At 34.2% G+C, this 18,049-nt stretch overlaps 1 protein-coding gene across 1 annotated transcript in view; it reads left to right on the top strand.

Annotated features, from left to right (window-relative positions):
• LOC145291511 (ceramide synthase 5-like) overlaps positions 1-18,049 on the top strand; it is a 187,651-nt gene that overhangs the window by 136,710 nt on the left and 32,892 nt on the right. The window contains exon 5 of the mRNA XM_080137481.1: positions 10,172-10,222. Coding sequence (XP_079993607.1) covers positions 10,172-10,222 — 51 coding nt within the window. The remainder of the gene's footprint in view (positions 1-10,171; positions 10,223-18,049) is intronic.

The raw sequence follows: 18,049 nt of genomic DNA, 5'->3' as shown, positions 1-18,049 counted from the left end.
GATAAAAATGCATTTAAAGATTTTAAAGCACAAAAATGCTTATGTAAGTAGGTAGAAAAGTAATTTTTTATTGCTTTTGGTAGCAGTTTGTTAAATTTTTATTTTTTTCACACTTTTTATAGATTGTAATAATAGAAATAGGTTTTATTGTCTGCACTTTGGTCTATTAAACAAAATAGTTGTTTACTGGCTCTTGTCATCGTAGCCTTGGCCTTTTGAATCAGTTTCTAATCTTTTTAGAAAGGTCAACTAATATAGAATTTCAGAATTGCACATAGTAAATCTTTTAAATAAAGAAAAACACACTGAATCGGCAGTTTATGATCAAACTGACATTGGCTTGCTGTAATTTTCAGGTTGATTTTTTTTTGTACACTACTTATTAAAAATAACTGGTCTCTATAAAATAGAAGCATTTTTTTAAATTATGCACATAAAAGTGATCTGCATAATTTCCATGTCAAATTATCCATGTCTTCAGATTTTGCTATAACTTGCATCATAAAATGGACATATAAAAAAACAAAAAAAAACAAAAAAACTAAGAAATACTGCAAATTTGAGCATGTAACTCCAAGTGGTTGCCAATTCAGAACATTTTCCGTTTTGCATAAATCACCTAAGATGTTTCCTCTTGAATATTTTTAGTTTGGGGCGTGATGTGACCCTAAAAATTAATCAAAATATTTTGACCTAAGGAATCCCAAAATAGCGTCATATTTGTTCAAAAATGACGCATTCAATATAATTTTGTATCAGATTTGGAAATTTACACGTGCCCAAAGTTTTAACTGAGAATAAATTTTGAATGGCTTTACTTGGATAAAGTCAGCATTGTTGGTATTTTAGTAACTGCATATGAATTCTTAATAAGGTAAAAGTTTAGGTCTGTTAACACCATGGATAAAGGCGTTGAGTTACAATCACTTCTAAGTGATGGTCTGATGCAGGTTATGTTCAGTCCACACTATAGGTGATACTAAGATAAATTAACATTTTTACCCAATCATGGCTGACAGAGCAAGAAAAATCTCCCCTTGTAGATTCTGTTACATAAAAATAAATGACTAAAACATTGTGAAATTGTCTCATATGCAACAGCGCTTTTTTTTTTCTTTTTTTTTGTACTTGGGAGTCACCACTTATCAAGGTCCAAAGGCCACTTGAGGATAAGCTTCAATGAATGTAAGGTGGTAGTGCAGTAATCACTAATGGTGTAAATTGGGTAGAATTCGATTATTTATGGGGATGGCTAAACAAGAACTTGTTTACATTGGATTTGAAGGCTACCATATTGTATTCAATTGGGAAGCAGGCCAGCAGAACAGTGTTCCACAAGCGGGCAATTCTGAGAAAATAGCTTTGTTCATGGAATCTGTGTTTAGATTTAGGCGCAGAGTGGAAGAAATCATATATAGTGGTTGTAGCTTGTCATGTTTTTTTTGTGGAAGTTTGGCAAAGGGAACGATCTTGCAATATCTCTTCTGTGGGGAAGAGGTTGCAAGGAAGAGAAAAGGGCATCACCTAAGTTTCAAAGACTATTTTAAACTATCAAGGCTCGATAAAGCGGGTCAATCAGCTCCTGCCCAGATGTGGCAATAGTACTCCATTTTAGAGCGTACCTGGCTCTTATACAGATAGAGGATTGCATCGGCAGTGAGATACCTACTGGAGTGGTAGTGATTCAACTATTTTCCGGCCGGTGTCATCTGCATAAATGTCTACGAATGATCTAAGAATGTGGTTTGGGAGATCATTGATGGAAATCAGAAAGTTGGGCCTAGGATGGAACCTTGAGGAACGCCAGCGTTAATACTATGAGTTTCCGGTTTCTGCCTATCAACGACTATAATAAGCCTTATAGAGAGAAAAGATTTAATAATTGCTGGCGATCTTGTGAAATAGATTTTTATGCCATACTCCATCAAAAGTTTTGATATGTAGAGAGCTATTGCTCTAGAAACGAAGCCTCTGTTGAGAGATTTACTAATCTTATGTGATATAACAGTATATCAGCTGTAGATCTCGTAGAACAGAAATCATATTGCATGTCACTGAGCAGGTTATTTTTGCTGAGGTGGTTGACTTCTCTGTTTATCACAGATTCCAGCAACTTACTCATGATGCACAGGAGACTGATTCATCTGTACTGAGAGGGAGATGATCGATCTCCAGAATGTTTAAATACTGGGCAGATTGAAGTTTGTCAAGGTGTTGGGAAGCATTTCTCCTTACAAAGCATTTAAACAACTTTGTAAGTATAGGAGCTAGTTCCGGTTGAAGCTCTTTGAGCACTATGACTAGGATGCTGTCGGGACCAGTTGTTTTACTGGAATGAAGGTTTTTGATAAGCTTGACAACATCATGTATTTGTCTGTCACATAGTGTTTTCAGTCACAGGAGAAAATACGGGGGTAGGCGGCTCTGATCACAAAGGGTAGAATTTGCTGCAAAGTTTTTGGCAAAGAGTTTTGCTTTGTCAGATGTTGACAAAATTACTTCAGGGTCATTGATGATGGTAGGGATAAAAGACAGGACCCTGTTTGTTATTCGCCAAAAAACTTGATGTACTGAGCATTGTTTATTACTCTTTTACAATAGTTGTTGGAAGTCCTAAAATTGACTTTCGTTTCACAACATCTACTACATTGGAAGCAATGACAATGGTGATTTCTGTGCAAAATGGCAACGGCACATTCTGGGGTGAAATATGATTGGCTTTTGGGCTTTTGCCAGAATTTCTAGGAGGGTAGGAAGCGATCTTTACTGACAATTAACCATTCAGTTAGGTCAGATACTATAGACGACACGTTATTTTTGAACATGGAGTGCAGGGGTATGTCTGATATAAATGTTTGGAAGTTATCCCAATCAGCCATAGAGTATCCAGTAAGATGGAGGGTAGATCTGAGGATTTTGTTTTTATCTTAACCGAGACAACTGAGTGATCAAAGATCTCAATGGAGATAGAATGGAGGATGGGCATATTTCTGGGCAAGTTGTAAGAAAAAGGTCGAAGAGACTTGCATATTGTGTGTTGAAGTCTGGCATATGGGTGAGTTTGTGGACAATTTGTGTTAGGTCATAGGCAGTCGAGAAATCATTTCAGTATCTCTTTTCATCATCCGTCTCGCTTGAATGGACTAGCCTTTGGTCCAATGTAATCAGAATTATGTAGAACTTGCAGGGAGACCACACATTGCTCAGGATTGAATGATAATCAACGAATATTTCACACTCCTATATTTTTATTTCATTGAAATCCGTGAAATCACCCGGGAGGAAACTTCACATGCCTCCATGCAGTAACTTAGTCCAAAAAATATATTATTCTACATTGCACTCTAGAAAACCTACTGTTTCTTTTATAAAATTATTTTTTATAAACTTCTTTCCAGTTAAAAAAAAAAAACATTAAGAAATTTACGTGCAGGGTTTAAACCTACAGACCACATCATGCAAAAAAAAAAAAAACAACAAAAAAAAAAACAACAAAAAAAAAACACTATCAACACACAGTAGAATTTTCACTGTCCGTTGTTCTTTCATTGTTGCTAAGCGACGACATGGAAAAAATGGCTTTCGATTATTGGGGGGGGGGTCTGAGATTTATACACTGAAGTTCTGTAAATTTTAAAGGAAATCTGTTCGGCCATTTCAGAATCTATAAGGAACGAACTCGCACACACAGAGGTAGTTGCATTTATATAATTGTAGAGATTATATTGTATTTCAACGATTATCCCACTTTTGGCTACTGAACCACAATAGCTGCTTAAATGTTATATTTCTTTTAATATATTGTATGACAAAATCTTGTATTGACCTTTATTCCTGCATTAGTTGGTGGTTAATTTTTTTTTTTTTCGGTAAAGCATGCTCGATATGCACCAGAGTTGAATTAGTGCATCATAAGATTGCAACAACCCTAAAATAATTGGTTCTCCTGACAAAGAGGGGATTGGACCTAGTAATTTACCCCTGTTCATCTGTTTGCACTTTTCTCAATAAACACACCTTAGATTTTTTGGAAATTTTGCACAAACATTAGTCATGGTGAAAGTACATTTTTCATTTGTGGAGGAAGACCCCACATGCTAGGTTTGTTATTTTAAATGAAAACAACTATCTATACCTAATTTAAATATAGAATAGTTGTTTGAATAAAATCGTTGTGTAATCTTTAACAGAATGCAGTTGATTTAAAGGGTTCTGAATAATGTTTAAAAATTAAAAAAACAAAACATTTTTGTCGAAAAATACTAACAAACATCAATAACTAAATTAGTAAACCCTGGTAGAGATACTCCAAAAGTGAACTCTTTTAATGGTTTCAAAGAGTTAGTGTTAATCTTCACATGTGTTAGAATTGACTGGGATGTTCTTTCGTTTAAGTCTGAACTAGTTGTAAAATAAAATTTCTAAAGATATATAATATTAGTTGAATGTAGATATAAGGCCATAAAATCTTAGACCCATAATAAAAATGAATCTTGGTTATTAATATTATTGAAACTGTTTCATAGGACCCCACTGCACTCCTGATGAATAATAAATGCAAACAAGTGTGATTAAAGAGTAAGAATTCTTATCCCCCCCAAAAAAATAAAGATAAGAAAATTGGAAAAATGAAGGCAGAAACTACATAAAGATTGCCTAGGTCTAGAAGGATTTTCCTTCACTGATCGAGGACAGAAAAGAAAGTGTAGTATCAGAACAGATACACTTTGAATTATTCATATGCTAAAAGATATTTTGACAAATGAAGTATAGGGATGTTTTTGTTAAAATTTTATGTACAAAGAAAATTCTCACCAAATACAAAAATGAAAGGAAATGGTTTGTTATTTGAGAGCATTTCTTTTTTTTTTTTAATTAAACCTAAAATGTGTCCGATAAGTAAAAAATTGTATTTTGTTGGGTTTATTTTTTTTTTCTAGATTTCTCTATAATTTTTTGTTAAATAATACTTACAATATAGTTAAGTTTGTAAACCAGAAACCAACACAGTGACTACAACAATTAAAAAAAAGATCTTTGGATCATTCTTGAGTAGGGAGTATAGTTATAAATAGGGACAAAGCCTTCCTCCCACCAAATAATATTTAAAAATAAATATTTGAATATATTTCTTTTATCTATATATATAAAAGCAAAAATGTATGTATGGATGGATGTCTGCTAAAAACTTTCGATAGAGGCGACGAAAATTCACAAACTTGGTATCACATCGAAGCTCCATCCTTTGCTCGAAAAATATTGAAAAATTGGCCAAAAAGGTTAACTTTTTCACCCTAAAATCGACAATTTTCGACCGGGGGGGGGGGGTTAAACAAAAACGGTGCTCTCGTGACAATGACCGATTCTACGCATGCGTCGGATGACGTCGTGACCTGATTTACTTTAAATAGCTGAAAAACCAAACAAATGTTATGTATGTCGCGTTAGCTCAGGTGGTTAAGGACTTGGTTCATTATCTAAACGTTTTGTGTTCGAATCGTGGTGTTAGATGTTTTTTTTTTTTCGATTTTTTAAATTTAAATATTGAACCAGTGTTATTTAAGCCATTTTTCACGTAACGTTCGTTTTTCTGCTTTTTTTTTTTTTTTTTTTTTTTTTTTTTTACTTCGCTTATTCGGGTACCCACCAATTTTTAAAATTTTAATATCGAAACAGGCTTATTTAAGCCATTTTTCACGTGTTCGTTTTTCTGTTTTCATCGTTCGTTTGCCTTACGTTAGTTTTTTTTGTGATTTTTTTTTTTAGTTTGATCGCCGCATAGCGGGGAAAACAGAAACTGGCTTCCGCAACTTGACATTGTCGCACCTGTTAATTCCGGTTTATAAACATCAACTTAACACACTTATCAATTCATTTGTTCCCGTGGTCGAGATGGTTAGGTCGCAGGGATTTTTTTTCCATTTCCTTTCCACCTCCGCGTCAAACGTTCGGGGTTCAAGCCTACCTTTATACTAAAACTATTTTTTTTCTTTTACACCTCCAAACAACCGGCCAATGTGTTTTTTTTTTTAACAGGGTTGTTTTAATCTAAACCCCCACCACCACCAACACACGCCTCCAAACACCCGGGCAACGCCGGGTACCCCCGCTAGTAGCAAATAAAATGGATTTTTTTAAGTGTTCGTTAAGAACATGGTTCTTGTATTTTTTTCAATTATTATATTAATAAAGTAGTAAATTAAAATCCTATTACAAAATTAAATCCAAAACTTTCAATTTTTTATTACATGAAGATTTACTAAAAATTTTAAAGCCAGTTTAAATGACTTTAGATTCAGTAGTTTAAATACTTCCAAATTCCTTTCAAATTATGAACAGTCACGAAGTAACTTTTTTTTTTTAATTTAATTTTTTTTTTTTTTTTTTACTGAAAATAATAAAATGTTTGACTTGTTTACAGAGAAACTGAAATGCATTATGATTGATTTGATTTCGTAATAGGATTTTAATTAACTACTTTGTTTATTAAGATAATAATTGGAAAATTCATAATACCGATCCACCAGAAAGAATTATAAACACCTGTTACATACTACATTGGTGAAATATCAGAGAATTCAAGAATTTACAGTAAGTTAAAGTCATGGGTGTCGATATACGATTCTTCCTTACTGGGAAATTTTTTTACTAATGTTTGATGTTGACAACGGGACAAAATGGTAGTTGCTTCTGGTTTCTGGTACTATGTCTCCCCTGGCAAATCTTGCCTTTAGAGACTTTCTCACTTCGTTCATAGCTTCCATAGTGATTATCTAAGGATTTGACTGCAGACATCTCCAGGCAGACTTTTAGCAAGTTCTTTGATATCAGTATGGAAGCTATAAAGGAGATGAGAAAGTCTCTAAAAGCAAGATTTGCCAGGGAAGACGGCACCAGGAACCAGAAGTAGCCACCATTTTGTTCTGTTGTCAACATCGAACACTGTTCATAAATTGCCCAGTGAGGAAGGCACCCATAAGTTTAACTTACCGTCAGAAAAATGCATTGAGAAATCCATGCATACATGAATCTGATTTGTCTTTTTGGTCACATATATGGCAGGGGCTGCCCAATCACTGGTGCTGACTTTCAACAGTATTCTTTTTGTAGCTGATCCAGTTCCTTATCGATTTTCTCAGTTGCCGCAAATGGAATGTTACGTTTATTCTTAAAAACAGGTAGAGCATTTTCCTTCAGTTCGAATCTGGCTATAGTCTTGGTACATCTTCAGAGACCCAATGAGAAAACTATTGGTAATTTTTTCCTTTAACTTGTCTCTCAGTTGTTGTGCCCCCATAGACGAGTCTTCTACTTTATGGCGGAATTTGTTCAAATCGTTCCATCCAATCCATTCTGAAGAGGTTTTTGGATGTCTTATGCACATATTTTCACTTTTTTGGTAGTGCCATTTAACGTCACAGAGAGTGTCAACTCTCTCTCTCAAATTTTACTTTTATTGCCTGTGATTGCTCGAGATGACTTATTCGTCTTACATATGATTGGTTTCTTCAACCTTTTTAATGTCTCTAGGTTGATAATGGACAGGTCTGAACTGGAGTCCAATTTAACTTCACTATCTTATTGAGGATGTTAACAGGGACGTATTTCTGCCGGTTCTTGACTTTCCTGTCGAATCTTGTTTGTCAAACCCTCTGGTTTTTGTTCCTTTTGCAATGCATTGCTTTGTGGCCTTCCCTGCCACACTCATAGCATATTTTGTTTTTGTAAAAACATTTAGCAGACCAATTTTGTCCACCACAATGGTTGCACGGCCTTGTAGGCAAATTCGGTTTGGAGATTGGATGACCAAATTTTGGGTGTGCCTGGTGTTTCTTGTTTATTTGGTTTTTTTCCCCCCCATAAAAATAATCCATTGAGGTTTCCTCGCATGAGTTTGCACCTCGTCCTCGTTGCCAGTTTGTTGTGGTGTTAGTGGTTGAATAAATAACAAGAAAGACACAGTAACAATTAAATAAATATGTATTAACAAAAATACATAAAAAATGGTAATTGGACAATATCTTTGCTCATGGCAGGACTAGTTATGAATGACTATCTGCTTTGCATGTCTGTCTCCGACTCTCGTAAACCGCTTCTCGTTACCCGGAAGTGATGTCATGGAAGTTTATTATTCCCAATAATAGGGGTGCATCCCAAACATTTGTATTTTTTGTCAATTCTGAAAAGTACAGAATAATATGATTAATATTGTCGGAATAGAGAGTAGAAAGTGAACCTTTGTTTACTTTCAACAGCTCCATAACTCTTGCTGCCCTTATTTTATCATATTCCATGAACAATGTTTCTGACAAAGGGGGGGGGTTGCTGTTTCTGAGTTGGAATCTATATAACATTTAATGTTGGTTAGTTTTTAATCTTAAAAGTTTTCTTTTTTTTTTTTTTTTAGTCCCTTACATGAAGTGGTTTCATGCCTTGTCTAGATCTATTTCCAGAACAGGCTGCAACAGAGTATTTATTTTTGCTTTTGCAGCTCCCAACTTCCCATGACAGTTGTGAGAAACTTAGGAGGTATTGCAAACAATTTTAAGCATCAATACATCAATATGTGTTCATCCTTTGGATTAAACTTATTTTCACAGATCCTCCTCCCTTTGAGTTTAGAAAGGCTACAATTTTTTAGTCAAGCCTTACTTTGCAAATCCCCCAAAGGAACATGGTTCGTCATTAGTATAACAAATACTTTACCTTTTGATGTTGACTTTTATTGCAGTAGGCTGACAGGTCTCAACAAGTTGAGAAATTAAATCAGCAGGTGGACTGAATCGATCTCGTGCATAATGATTTTTATTATAGTCTATTGATTTTTGAGAATATTTGTTAGTCAAAATAGTGTCGATGTAGTTCACTTAATTGTTCTTGAAGGCAAGATTATTCTTTTAGCCAGCCACTCACAATTGCTGATGTCTTGTTTAAAGCCAGGTAAAATTTAATTTCAACAGATAGGAACATATGCAACGGGCAACCTCATAATTAAAACTCGGACATACTGAGTTGGGAGTAGGAATAAATTGAAGTGTGAATTTTGTTCTGATAATACTAAACTCTATTGTGGGATATCCCATTAGCCTTTTCTTTTACATTCAGGATTCCAGAGGCTTTGGGAGGAGTTGGGCTTGTAATAATGCTATTCGGGCTGGGATCAAGTATAGTATCTGTTTTGTCAATAAAGGAGAACTCTTAATCTGAAGCAACATTTATTTGTTGTAATCCAGGGTGCCTCCTTATGGGGAGTTGAATTTTTCTCATTAAAAACCGTCCTTGTATCTAACTCTGGCTTCTTGGGGATGCAAATAAATAGGAACTCATAAAAGACCTGGAAAGAAACGGTGAGGAGCTAGTAACTGCCTCGTGTTTTCAATGTTTTTGACACTGGAACCAGAAATGATTAAAGTGTGCCAAAGAATCAGATTGTGGGAGGGGGATGCGGTGGGGGCTTAGGCTTGAGATGTAGTGAGCTCATTTGGAGCTGGTTCAACCGACCCCAGGTAAATACCATTACAGATGATAATAGTTATTAATAGCATCATAATTAACCCATCTGCCCCATCATGGCTGATAGTGGCAATAATCTATCCTCATATTTAATAAAAAGTTCAGTTAATAACCAAAACGAAAATAGTAGTTCACATGATACAAATTATCAATTCTCATCTACAAAAAAAAAAAAAAAAAAAAAATCCAAAGCAAAATTGAAATGAGGTGAGGGGTGGGGATAGAATTAGAATTTAGTTTGATTTAATTTATTGGTTACATATACAATAACGAATGTGTTGAAAAAGTGAATGCTGAACTAAAAAAAAAATGATGTCTGTCAAAGGTAATCATTTTAATTGATTTTGTGAACATTGACTTTTTGGGCCCCCTCCCTCCCCCCCCCCCTTGACAAAGAAGGGATTGAACCTAGTAATTCACTCCTGTTTGTTCATTCGTTTGTTTCCACTTTTCTTGATAACCACTCCTTGGATTTTTTTTTTTTTTTTTTTTTTTGGAATTTTGCACAAACATTAGTCATAGTGAAAGTAAATTTTTCACTGGTGGAGAGAGACCCTGCATGCTCTGCATGTTTTCATTTACAGTTTTATATAAAGGAAATGTTTCTGAAAATAAATGTATGAATTAAATTTATTTAAAAATGCTTTCTATTCTTCAGAAAAACTGGGTGTGGCACACGGAAGAATGCTGGAAAGGCTGGCCTCATCATGTAAGGATGTTTTATTTTTCTGAAATTAATATTTTGTTTATAAAATGTTTTTCACTATGATTCAACTTTTTTTTTTTTTCTTTTAAAACTGGCTTTTTATTTTCAATTAGTTTGTCGGCCATATTGTATGTTTTTTTTTTTTTTTTTTTTTAGCACCACTCATTTCTGCCTTGAACATTTTTTCGCTATTTCAAATATTCCTTTCTCTCTCTTTCTCTTTATCAGTTACCTCTGGGAAATTAAGTCCTCCCCTTTTTTCCTCCTGGGTCCAACACTTGATCACTTTTTGAAATACATAGATAACCGTGTTCATTTAAGATCCTCCTCAACTTCTCAAATATCGAGTTAATAAGGCAGTTAGTAATTTTACTTTGACCAACTGTCTATGATGTTTATGATTCTTGTGATCTTTTCTTGGCCGTAACCAAAGTAAGAATTCGCCTAGTTTGGTGAAGTATCCAGCTTAGTGGTCTTACTCAAGGTAGCATCACTTGAAGGTGCACCATTCCTCCTTTGAATTAGTGTGTACTATACTGAAGGGATCTTATTTGGGTTTCAAACATTATTTAAAATTTTTAGCCATGGTTTACTTGTCGAATGATGTGTCCTCATATCGAGTCATTCTAACAAACCCCAGTACAAATATTAAAGACACTTGATCATGACTAATAGGTATTCAAACTCTCTTTTGTTTTATTTTACTTCAGTAAAAGTTCTCAGAAATCAAGAAGCCCACAACCTAGGGCTAACACTTGAACTCTATATGAGACACATAGATATTCAAATGTCCAGTTAAAGTTCTTTATCTTTCAAACACTGAATTAGTAAAGAAATTGAAAACATAATTTTCCTCTCCCCAATTAACCATTTTCATATGTTGTAGTATATCTTTCGTTTTGGTATCTTGGTCTTACTGGATTCCAGGACGAGAATTTATCTAATCTGGTGGAGTATCCAGCTCCGTACTTGAGGTAACATAAGGTGCACCATTCCTCAAAAAAGCTATTGTGGGTTAGCCATAGTGAGGAGACCTTATTTTGGCAGCGAATACTAAGTGACTTTGAATATTTGGTCAGGGTTTACTTCTATGGAAAAAGTATCCTCATGTCAGATTGTTCTGAAAAAACACTGTACAGAGAGACCTTAAACACTCAAGGAGAGTGTCTAGTAGGCATTTAAGTTCACACCAGTAGGCATTCAAGTTCTGCTCTGTGTGTTTTCAATATATCTTTTTGCTTTTGGTTGAGGAATTTAAAATGGTGTAACACTGATTGGAATGTGGTCTGTGTACTTTGTTATATATGTAAAACTATTTTATTATACTGAGCAAAATATGTTGTGCAACGAGATGAAATAATTTACTGAATAAAAGGTTGGTAACATAATATGGTTATCATAGGAATAATACAAAACAAGAATATAGTCCAAGGAAGGATATATTATATATAGATTAGTAGTAAAGGGTGAAATATTGTTTTGCTGACAAATAGTAAAAGGTGAAATATTGATTTGCTGACAGATAGTAAAGGGTGAAATATTGATTTGCTGACAAATATAGTAAAGGGTGAAATATTGTTTTGCTGACAGATAGTAAAGGGTGAAATATTGTTTTGCTGACAAATATAGTAATGGGTGAAATATTGTTTTGCTGACAAATAGTAAAGGGTGAAATATTGATTTGCTGACAAATATAGTTAAGGATGAAATATGTTGTGCAACGAGATGAAATAATTTACTGAATAAAAGGTTGGTAACATAATATGGTTATCATAGGAATAATACAAAACAAGAATATAGTCCAAGGAAGGATATATTATATATAGATTAGTAGTAAAGGGTGAAATATTGTTTTGCTGACAAATAGTAAAGGGTGAAATATTGATTTGCTGACAGATAGTAAAGGGTGAAATATTGATTTGCTGACAAATATAGTAATGGGTGAAATATTGTTTTGCTGACAGATAGTAAAGGGTGAAATATTGATTTGCTGACAAATAGTAAAGGGTTAAATATTGATTTGCTGACAGATGGTAAAGGATGAAATATTGTTTTGCTGACAAATATAGTAAAAGGTGAAATATTGATTCGCTAACAAATATAGTAACGGGTGAAATATTGATTTGCTGACAAATATAGTAAAGGGTGAAATATTGATTTGCTGACAAATATAGTAAAGGGTGAAATATTGTTTTGCTGACAAATAGTAAAGGGTGAAATATTGTTTTGCTGAAAGATAGTAAAGGGTGAAATATTGTTTTGCTGACAGATAGTAAAGGGTGAAATATTGTTTTGCTGACAGATAGTAAAGGGTGAAATATTGATTTGCTGACAGATAGTAAAGGTTGACATATTGTTTTGCTGACAGATAGTAAAGGGTGAAATATTGATTTGCTGACAGATATTAAAGGGTGAAATATTGTTTTGCTGACAAATATAGTAATGGGTGAAATATTGTTTTGCTGACAAATAGTAAAGTGTGAAATATTGATTTGCTGACAAATAGGAAAGGGTGAAATATTTATTTGCTGACAAATAGTAAAGGGTGAAATATTGTTTTGCTGACAAATAGTAAAGGAAAAAATATTGTTTTCCTGACAAATAGTAAAGGGTGAAATATTGATTTGCTGACAGATAGTAAAGGGTGAAATATTGTTTTGCTGACAGATAGTAAAGGGTGAAATATTGTTTTGCTGACAGATATTAAAAGGTGAAATATTGTTTTGCTGACAAATATAGTAAAGGGTGAAATATTGTTTTGCTGACAGATAGTAAAGGGGGTAAATATTGATTTGCTGACAAATATAGTAATGGGTGAAATATTGATTTGCTGACAGATAGTAAAGGGTGAAATATTGATTTGCTGAAAGATAGTAAAGGGTGAAATATTGTTTTGCTGACAGATATTAAAGGGTTAAATATTGTTTTGCTGACAGTAAAGGGTGAAATATTGTTTTGCTGACAGTAAAGGGTGAAATATTGTTTTGCTGACAGATAGTAAAGGGTGAAATATTGTTTTGCTGACAGATATTAAAAGGTGAAATATTGTTTCGCTGACAAATATAGTAAAGGGTGAAATATTGTTTTGCTGATAGATATTAAAGGGGGTAAATATTGATTTGCTGACAAATATAGTAATGGGTGAAATATTGTTTTGCTGACAAATAGTAAAGGGTGAAATATTGATTTGCTGACAGATAGTAAAGGGTGAAATATTGATTTACTGACAAATATAGTAATGGGTGAAATATTGATTTGCTGACAGATATTAAAGGGTGAAATATTGTTTTGCTGACAGATAGTAAAGGGTGAAATATTGTTTTGCTGACAGATAGTAACAGGTGAAATATTGATTTGCTGACAGATAGTAACAGGTGAAATATTGATTTGCTGACAAATATAGTTAAGGGTGAAATATTGTTTTGCTGACAGATAGTAAAGGGTGAAATATGTATTTGCTGACAAATAGTAAAGGGTTAAATATGTATTTGCTGACAAATATAGTAAAGGGTGAAATATTGTTTTGCTGACAGATAGTAAAGGGTGAAAATATTGAGTTGCTGACAAATATAGTAAGGGGATAAATATTGATTTGCTGACAGATAGTAAAGGGTGAAATATTGTTTTGCTGACAAATATAGTAAAGGGCTAAATATTGATTTGCTGACAAATATAGTAATGGGTGAAATATTGTTTTGCTGACAGATAGTAAAGGTTGACATATTGTTTTGCTGACAGATAGTAAAGGGTGAAATATTTATTTGCTGACAGATAGTAAAGGGTGAAATATTGATTTGCTGACAGATAGTAAAGGGTGAAATATTGTTTTGCTGACAGATAGTAAAGGGTGAAATATTGATTTGCTGACAGATAGTAAAGGGTGAAATATTGATTTGCTGACAAATATAGTAAAGGGTGAAATATTGTTTTGCTGACAAATATAGTAATGGGTGAAATATTGTTTTGCTGACAGATATTAAAGGTTGACATATTGATTTGCTGACAGATAGTAAAGGGTTAAATATTGTTTTGCTGACAAATAGTAAAGGGTGAAATATTGTTTTGCTGACAAATATAGTTAAGGATGAAATATTGTTTTGCTGACAGATAGTAAAGGGTGAAATATTGATTTGCTGACAAATATAGTAATGGGTGAAATATTGTTTTGCTGACAGATATTAAAGGTTGACATTGATTTGCTGACAGATAGTAAAGGGTGAAATATTGATTTGCTGACAAATAGTAAAGGGTGAAATATTGATTTGCTGACAAATATAGTAATGGGTGAAATATTGTTTTGCTGACAGATAGTAAAGGGTGAAATATTGATTTGCTGACAAATATAGTAAAGGGTGAAATATTGATTTGCTGACAAATATAGTAAAGGGTGAAATATTGTTTTGCTGACAAATATAGTAATGGGTGAAATATTGATTTGCTGACAGATATTAAAGGTTGACATATTGATTTGCTGACAGATAGTAAAGGGTGAAATATTGTTTTGCTGACAAATAGTAAAGGGTGAAATATTGATTTGCTGACAAATGCGCATGTTCGGATTTTCGTTCATCTTCCCTGTTTTTGTCAAACTTTCTTCCTTTTCTATCTTTCTTTCAATCATTGTTTCTAATGGCTTTGTGTTAAAGAGACGCTAGGCTTTTTCTATGATAACAAATATAAAATGCAAAATGATTAAGAGTTCTTCAATGATTTTAAAACATTGTATACAAATTGTATGTGAAATTAATCTTAAAATACTTGCTAATATCTAAATGAAAAAGTGTGAAAAACAATTTGATGATAAATTCAAAAATTCTGCCCAATAGACACACCATCTTTTATATACTGCTTGTGTATATGCAATATCAGTTGCAAGGTTAACTAATTTGCATATTGGTTATGAAAGACATTTTATAAAACTGCTAGATGTGCCCAGCGTTGCCCGTTATTAAACATAACGTTAAATTCTTTAAAAAAGAAAAAAAAAGAAACTCAGATATGATCATGTGAGTATTGTTTTTTTCTAAACAGTTCACTTCTTATAAGTGAAAAAATAGATACCCTAGCTGAAATTGAAACCTAAACCTAAAGACAGGGAGTAAAGTTCGATAACCATTAGGCCAACTTGACACGATTTTGAAAAATGCTTTAAAATCTGCTTATTCTTAACATAATTGAATGATTCGCGCATGTGCAGTCATGAAATAGTTATCAGATAAAATCTGATTACTTCCACATACCATTTTTTTAATTTTGACCCCTTAGCATCCTTTTTTTTTTTTTTCCGGATGAAAACGAATTACAATGTTCCACATGTCTGAATACCCTATATACCTAATTTCAAGTCTCTAGATCAAACATTCCTTAAGTATATAGGCTGAGAAGTGTCCTCACACACACATTCTCACTTTATAAATATAGATTTCTTATTTGTTTAATTCATTGATTGTTTTGATTTTAATATACTAAATAATTTTGTTTCACTATATTTTTAGCATCTATGTTAAAATTTTCCTTTGTTTAGAGCAACCAATTTGATTTTCAGTGTTGTAATCTATTTATAAATTGCAGTGGAAAGACAAATGGATTTGCAGCTAATTCTACCCTATTCGACAAAGGCCATCAACTCCCCGTATTTCCTCCCATAACAGACTACACGCTATGCAACATACAAATATCTGTGCATGAGGTCTCCACGCTAATCAAGAACCTTGATTCCATTAAAGCAACTGGCCCTGACGGCGTTCCAGTTATAGTGCTGAAAAAGCTCCAACCAGAACTTGCCCCCATACTTACAAAACTGTTTAAGCGTTGCCTTAAGGAGAAGTGCTTTCCAACACCCTGGAAAACCTCATCAGTATGCTCTGTATTTAAGAATTCAGGTGAAAAGTCATTTCCCTCTCAGTACAGACCAATAAGTCTCCTGTGTGTCATGAGTAAGTTGTTGGAATCCATATTAAATAAAGTAGTAGTCAACCACCTCAACAGAAACAACCTTCTTAGTGACATGCAATATGGTTTCCGCTCTGCAAGATCTACCGCAGATGTGCTGACGGTTATATCTCACAGGATTAGTGAATCTCTCGACAAAGGCTTCTTTTCCAGGGCGATTGTTCTTGACATATCGAAGGCCTTCGATAAGTATGGCATAGGGGCCTACTTCACAAGATTTCCAGCTACGGTATCACTGGAAATGTTTACTCAATCATTAAATCATTTCTCTCTGATAGGTTCATAAGAGTAGTGGTTGATGGGCAGAAATCAGAGGCCCACAGTATTAATGCTGGAGTTCCTCAGGGGTCCATCCTGGGCCAACTCTCTTCCTGATCTACATCAATGATCTCTCAAAACACATACTTAAATCATTTGTTGACATCTATGCTGATGACACGACCATCTATGGCAACACATCAAAGGCCGTCAATGACAAAGTTCTCTCTGATTCTCTCTCCTCTAATCTTGAGTGTGTGGTACACTGAGAGAAGAGGTGACTGGTCACTTTTAATGCATCCAAAACCAAGCTTCTATCTTTAAATCATCAACGCTCTGATCCGCATCTGGCATCAATTGAAATGGATGGCTCTCATCTTGGGGAGGCTCCATGTTTTGACAAGCTTCTGGGTTTGACCTTTACTTCTGATCTGAAATGGAACAAGTACATCCGGTCTGTTGCCAAGGGCACTGGGAAAATGGTGAGATCCTTCTACCGCTCCAGAAGATATCTCACTACTGATGCAATTCTCTATCTGCATAAAAGCCAAGTACATCCAAGGATGGAGTACTGCTGCCACATCTGGGCAGGAGCTGCTAAAACAGCCTATCCTGCCTTGACAGAGTACAAAATAGACTTTGTGGTTTAGTGGGGAATGCCCTTTTCTCTTCCCTGCAGCCTCTCTACCACAGAAGAGACGTTGCGAACCTATCCTTGTTTTATTGTTATTTCCATGGCAAGTGCTCGTCTGAGCTCCAATCTCTGGTCCCCCCTCACCAATCTTTCACGAGAAACACCTGTCTGGCTGAAACTACTGCCAATAATGTTCCCCACTCTTTATCTGTGCCTAAATCCAAACTTAGATTCCATGAGCAGAGCTTCTTTCTCAGAAGTGCACGACTGTGGAACTCTCTGCCGTTTGCCTGTTTTCCACCTGACTACAACTTGGATGTCTTCAAGTCCAACATAAACAAATTCCTGACAAACCGCCCCCTTAAGTAAGACACTTTATCAAATCTCCAATACTAATGATTACTACAATACTATCTCATTGATTACTGTACACACAATAACCCTTATCCCTGAGTGGCCTCCAGGCCTTGATAAGTGGTGACCCCCATGTAAAAAAAAAAAATTCTTTCTATTTTTATCTTTATGAGCACAATTATAAAAATTTTGGTAGTTTCCATAGAAATTGATTCATCTTAATTGTGCTCATAAAGATAAAAATAGAAATAATTTTTTTTTTAAATTTTGGTAGTTTCCATAGAAATTGATTCATCTTGTTTATCTGGATGAATGAGAACAATATTACATTTACAGCAAATAAATTTATTTTTAGTGTTAGCTTGTTAATATATTCATATTTAATATATATATTGGGTAAGTCTAGTGGTTTTCTGATTTGAGAATAATATTGCCCGCTTTGCTTACATGTGGATGCTAAAATATTCAGAGATTTGTGCATTTATTATCTGGATATATATCTTCCCTAGTTTGATTTAGATCAGTGTTTTTATTTGGTCATGTGTGGTAGTCTCGGTTTCTCTATTCACTCAGGTTTTTATCTTAGTGGCGGTTTAGAGTGGGGGGAGTAGTATTAAAATATTTCTACAGCG

Source organism: Euprymna scolopes, chromosome 12, assembly GCF_053919585.1.
Source record: "Euprymna scolopes isolate OS-2025 chromosome 12, ASM5391958v1, whole genome shotgun sequence".
In the NCBI taxonomy this organism is placed as follows: Eukaryota; Metazoa; Mollusca; class Cephalopoda; order Sepiida; family Sepiolidae; genus Euprymna; species Euprymna scolopes.
This window is presented reverse-complemented; position numbering and strand designations above follow the sequence as displayed.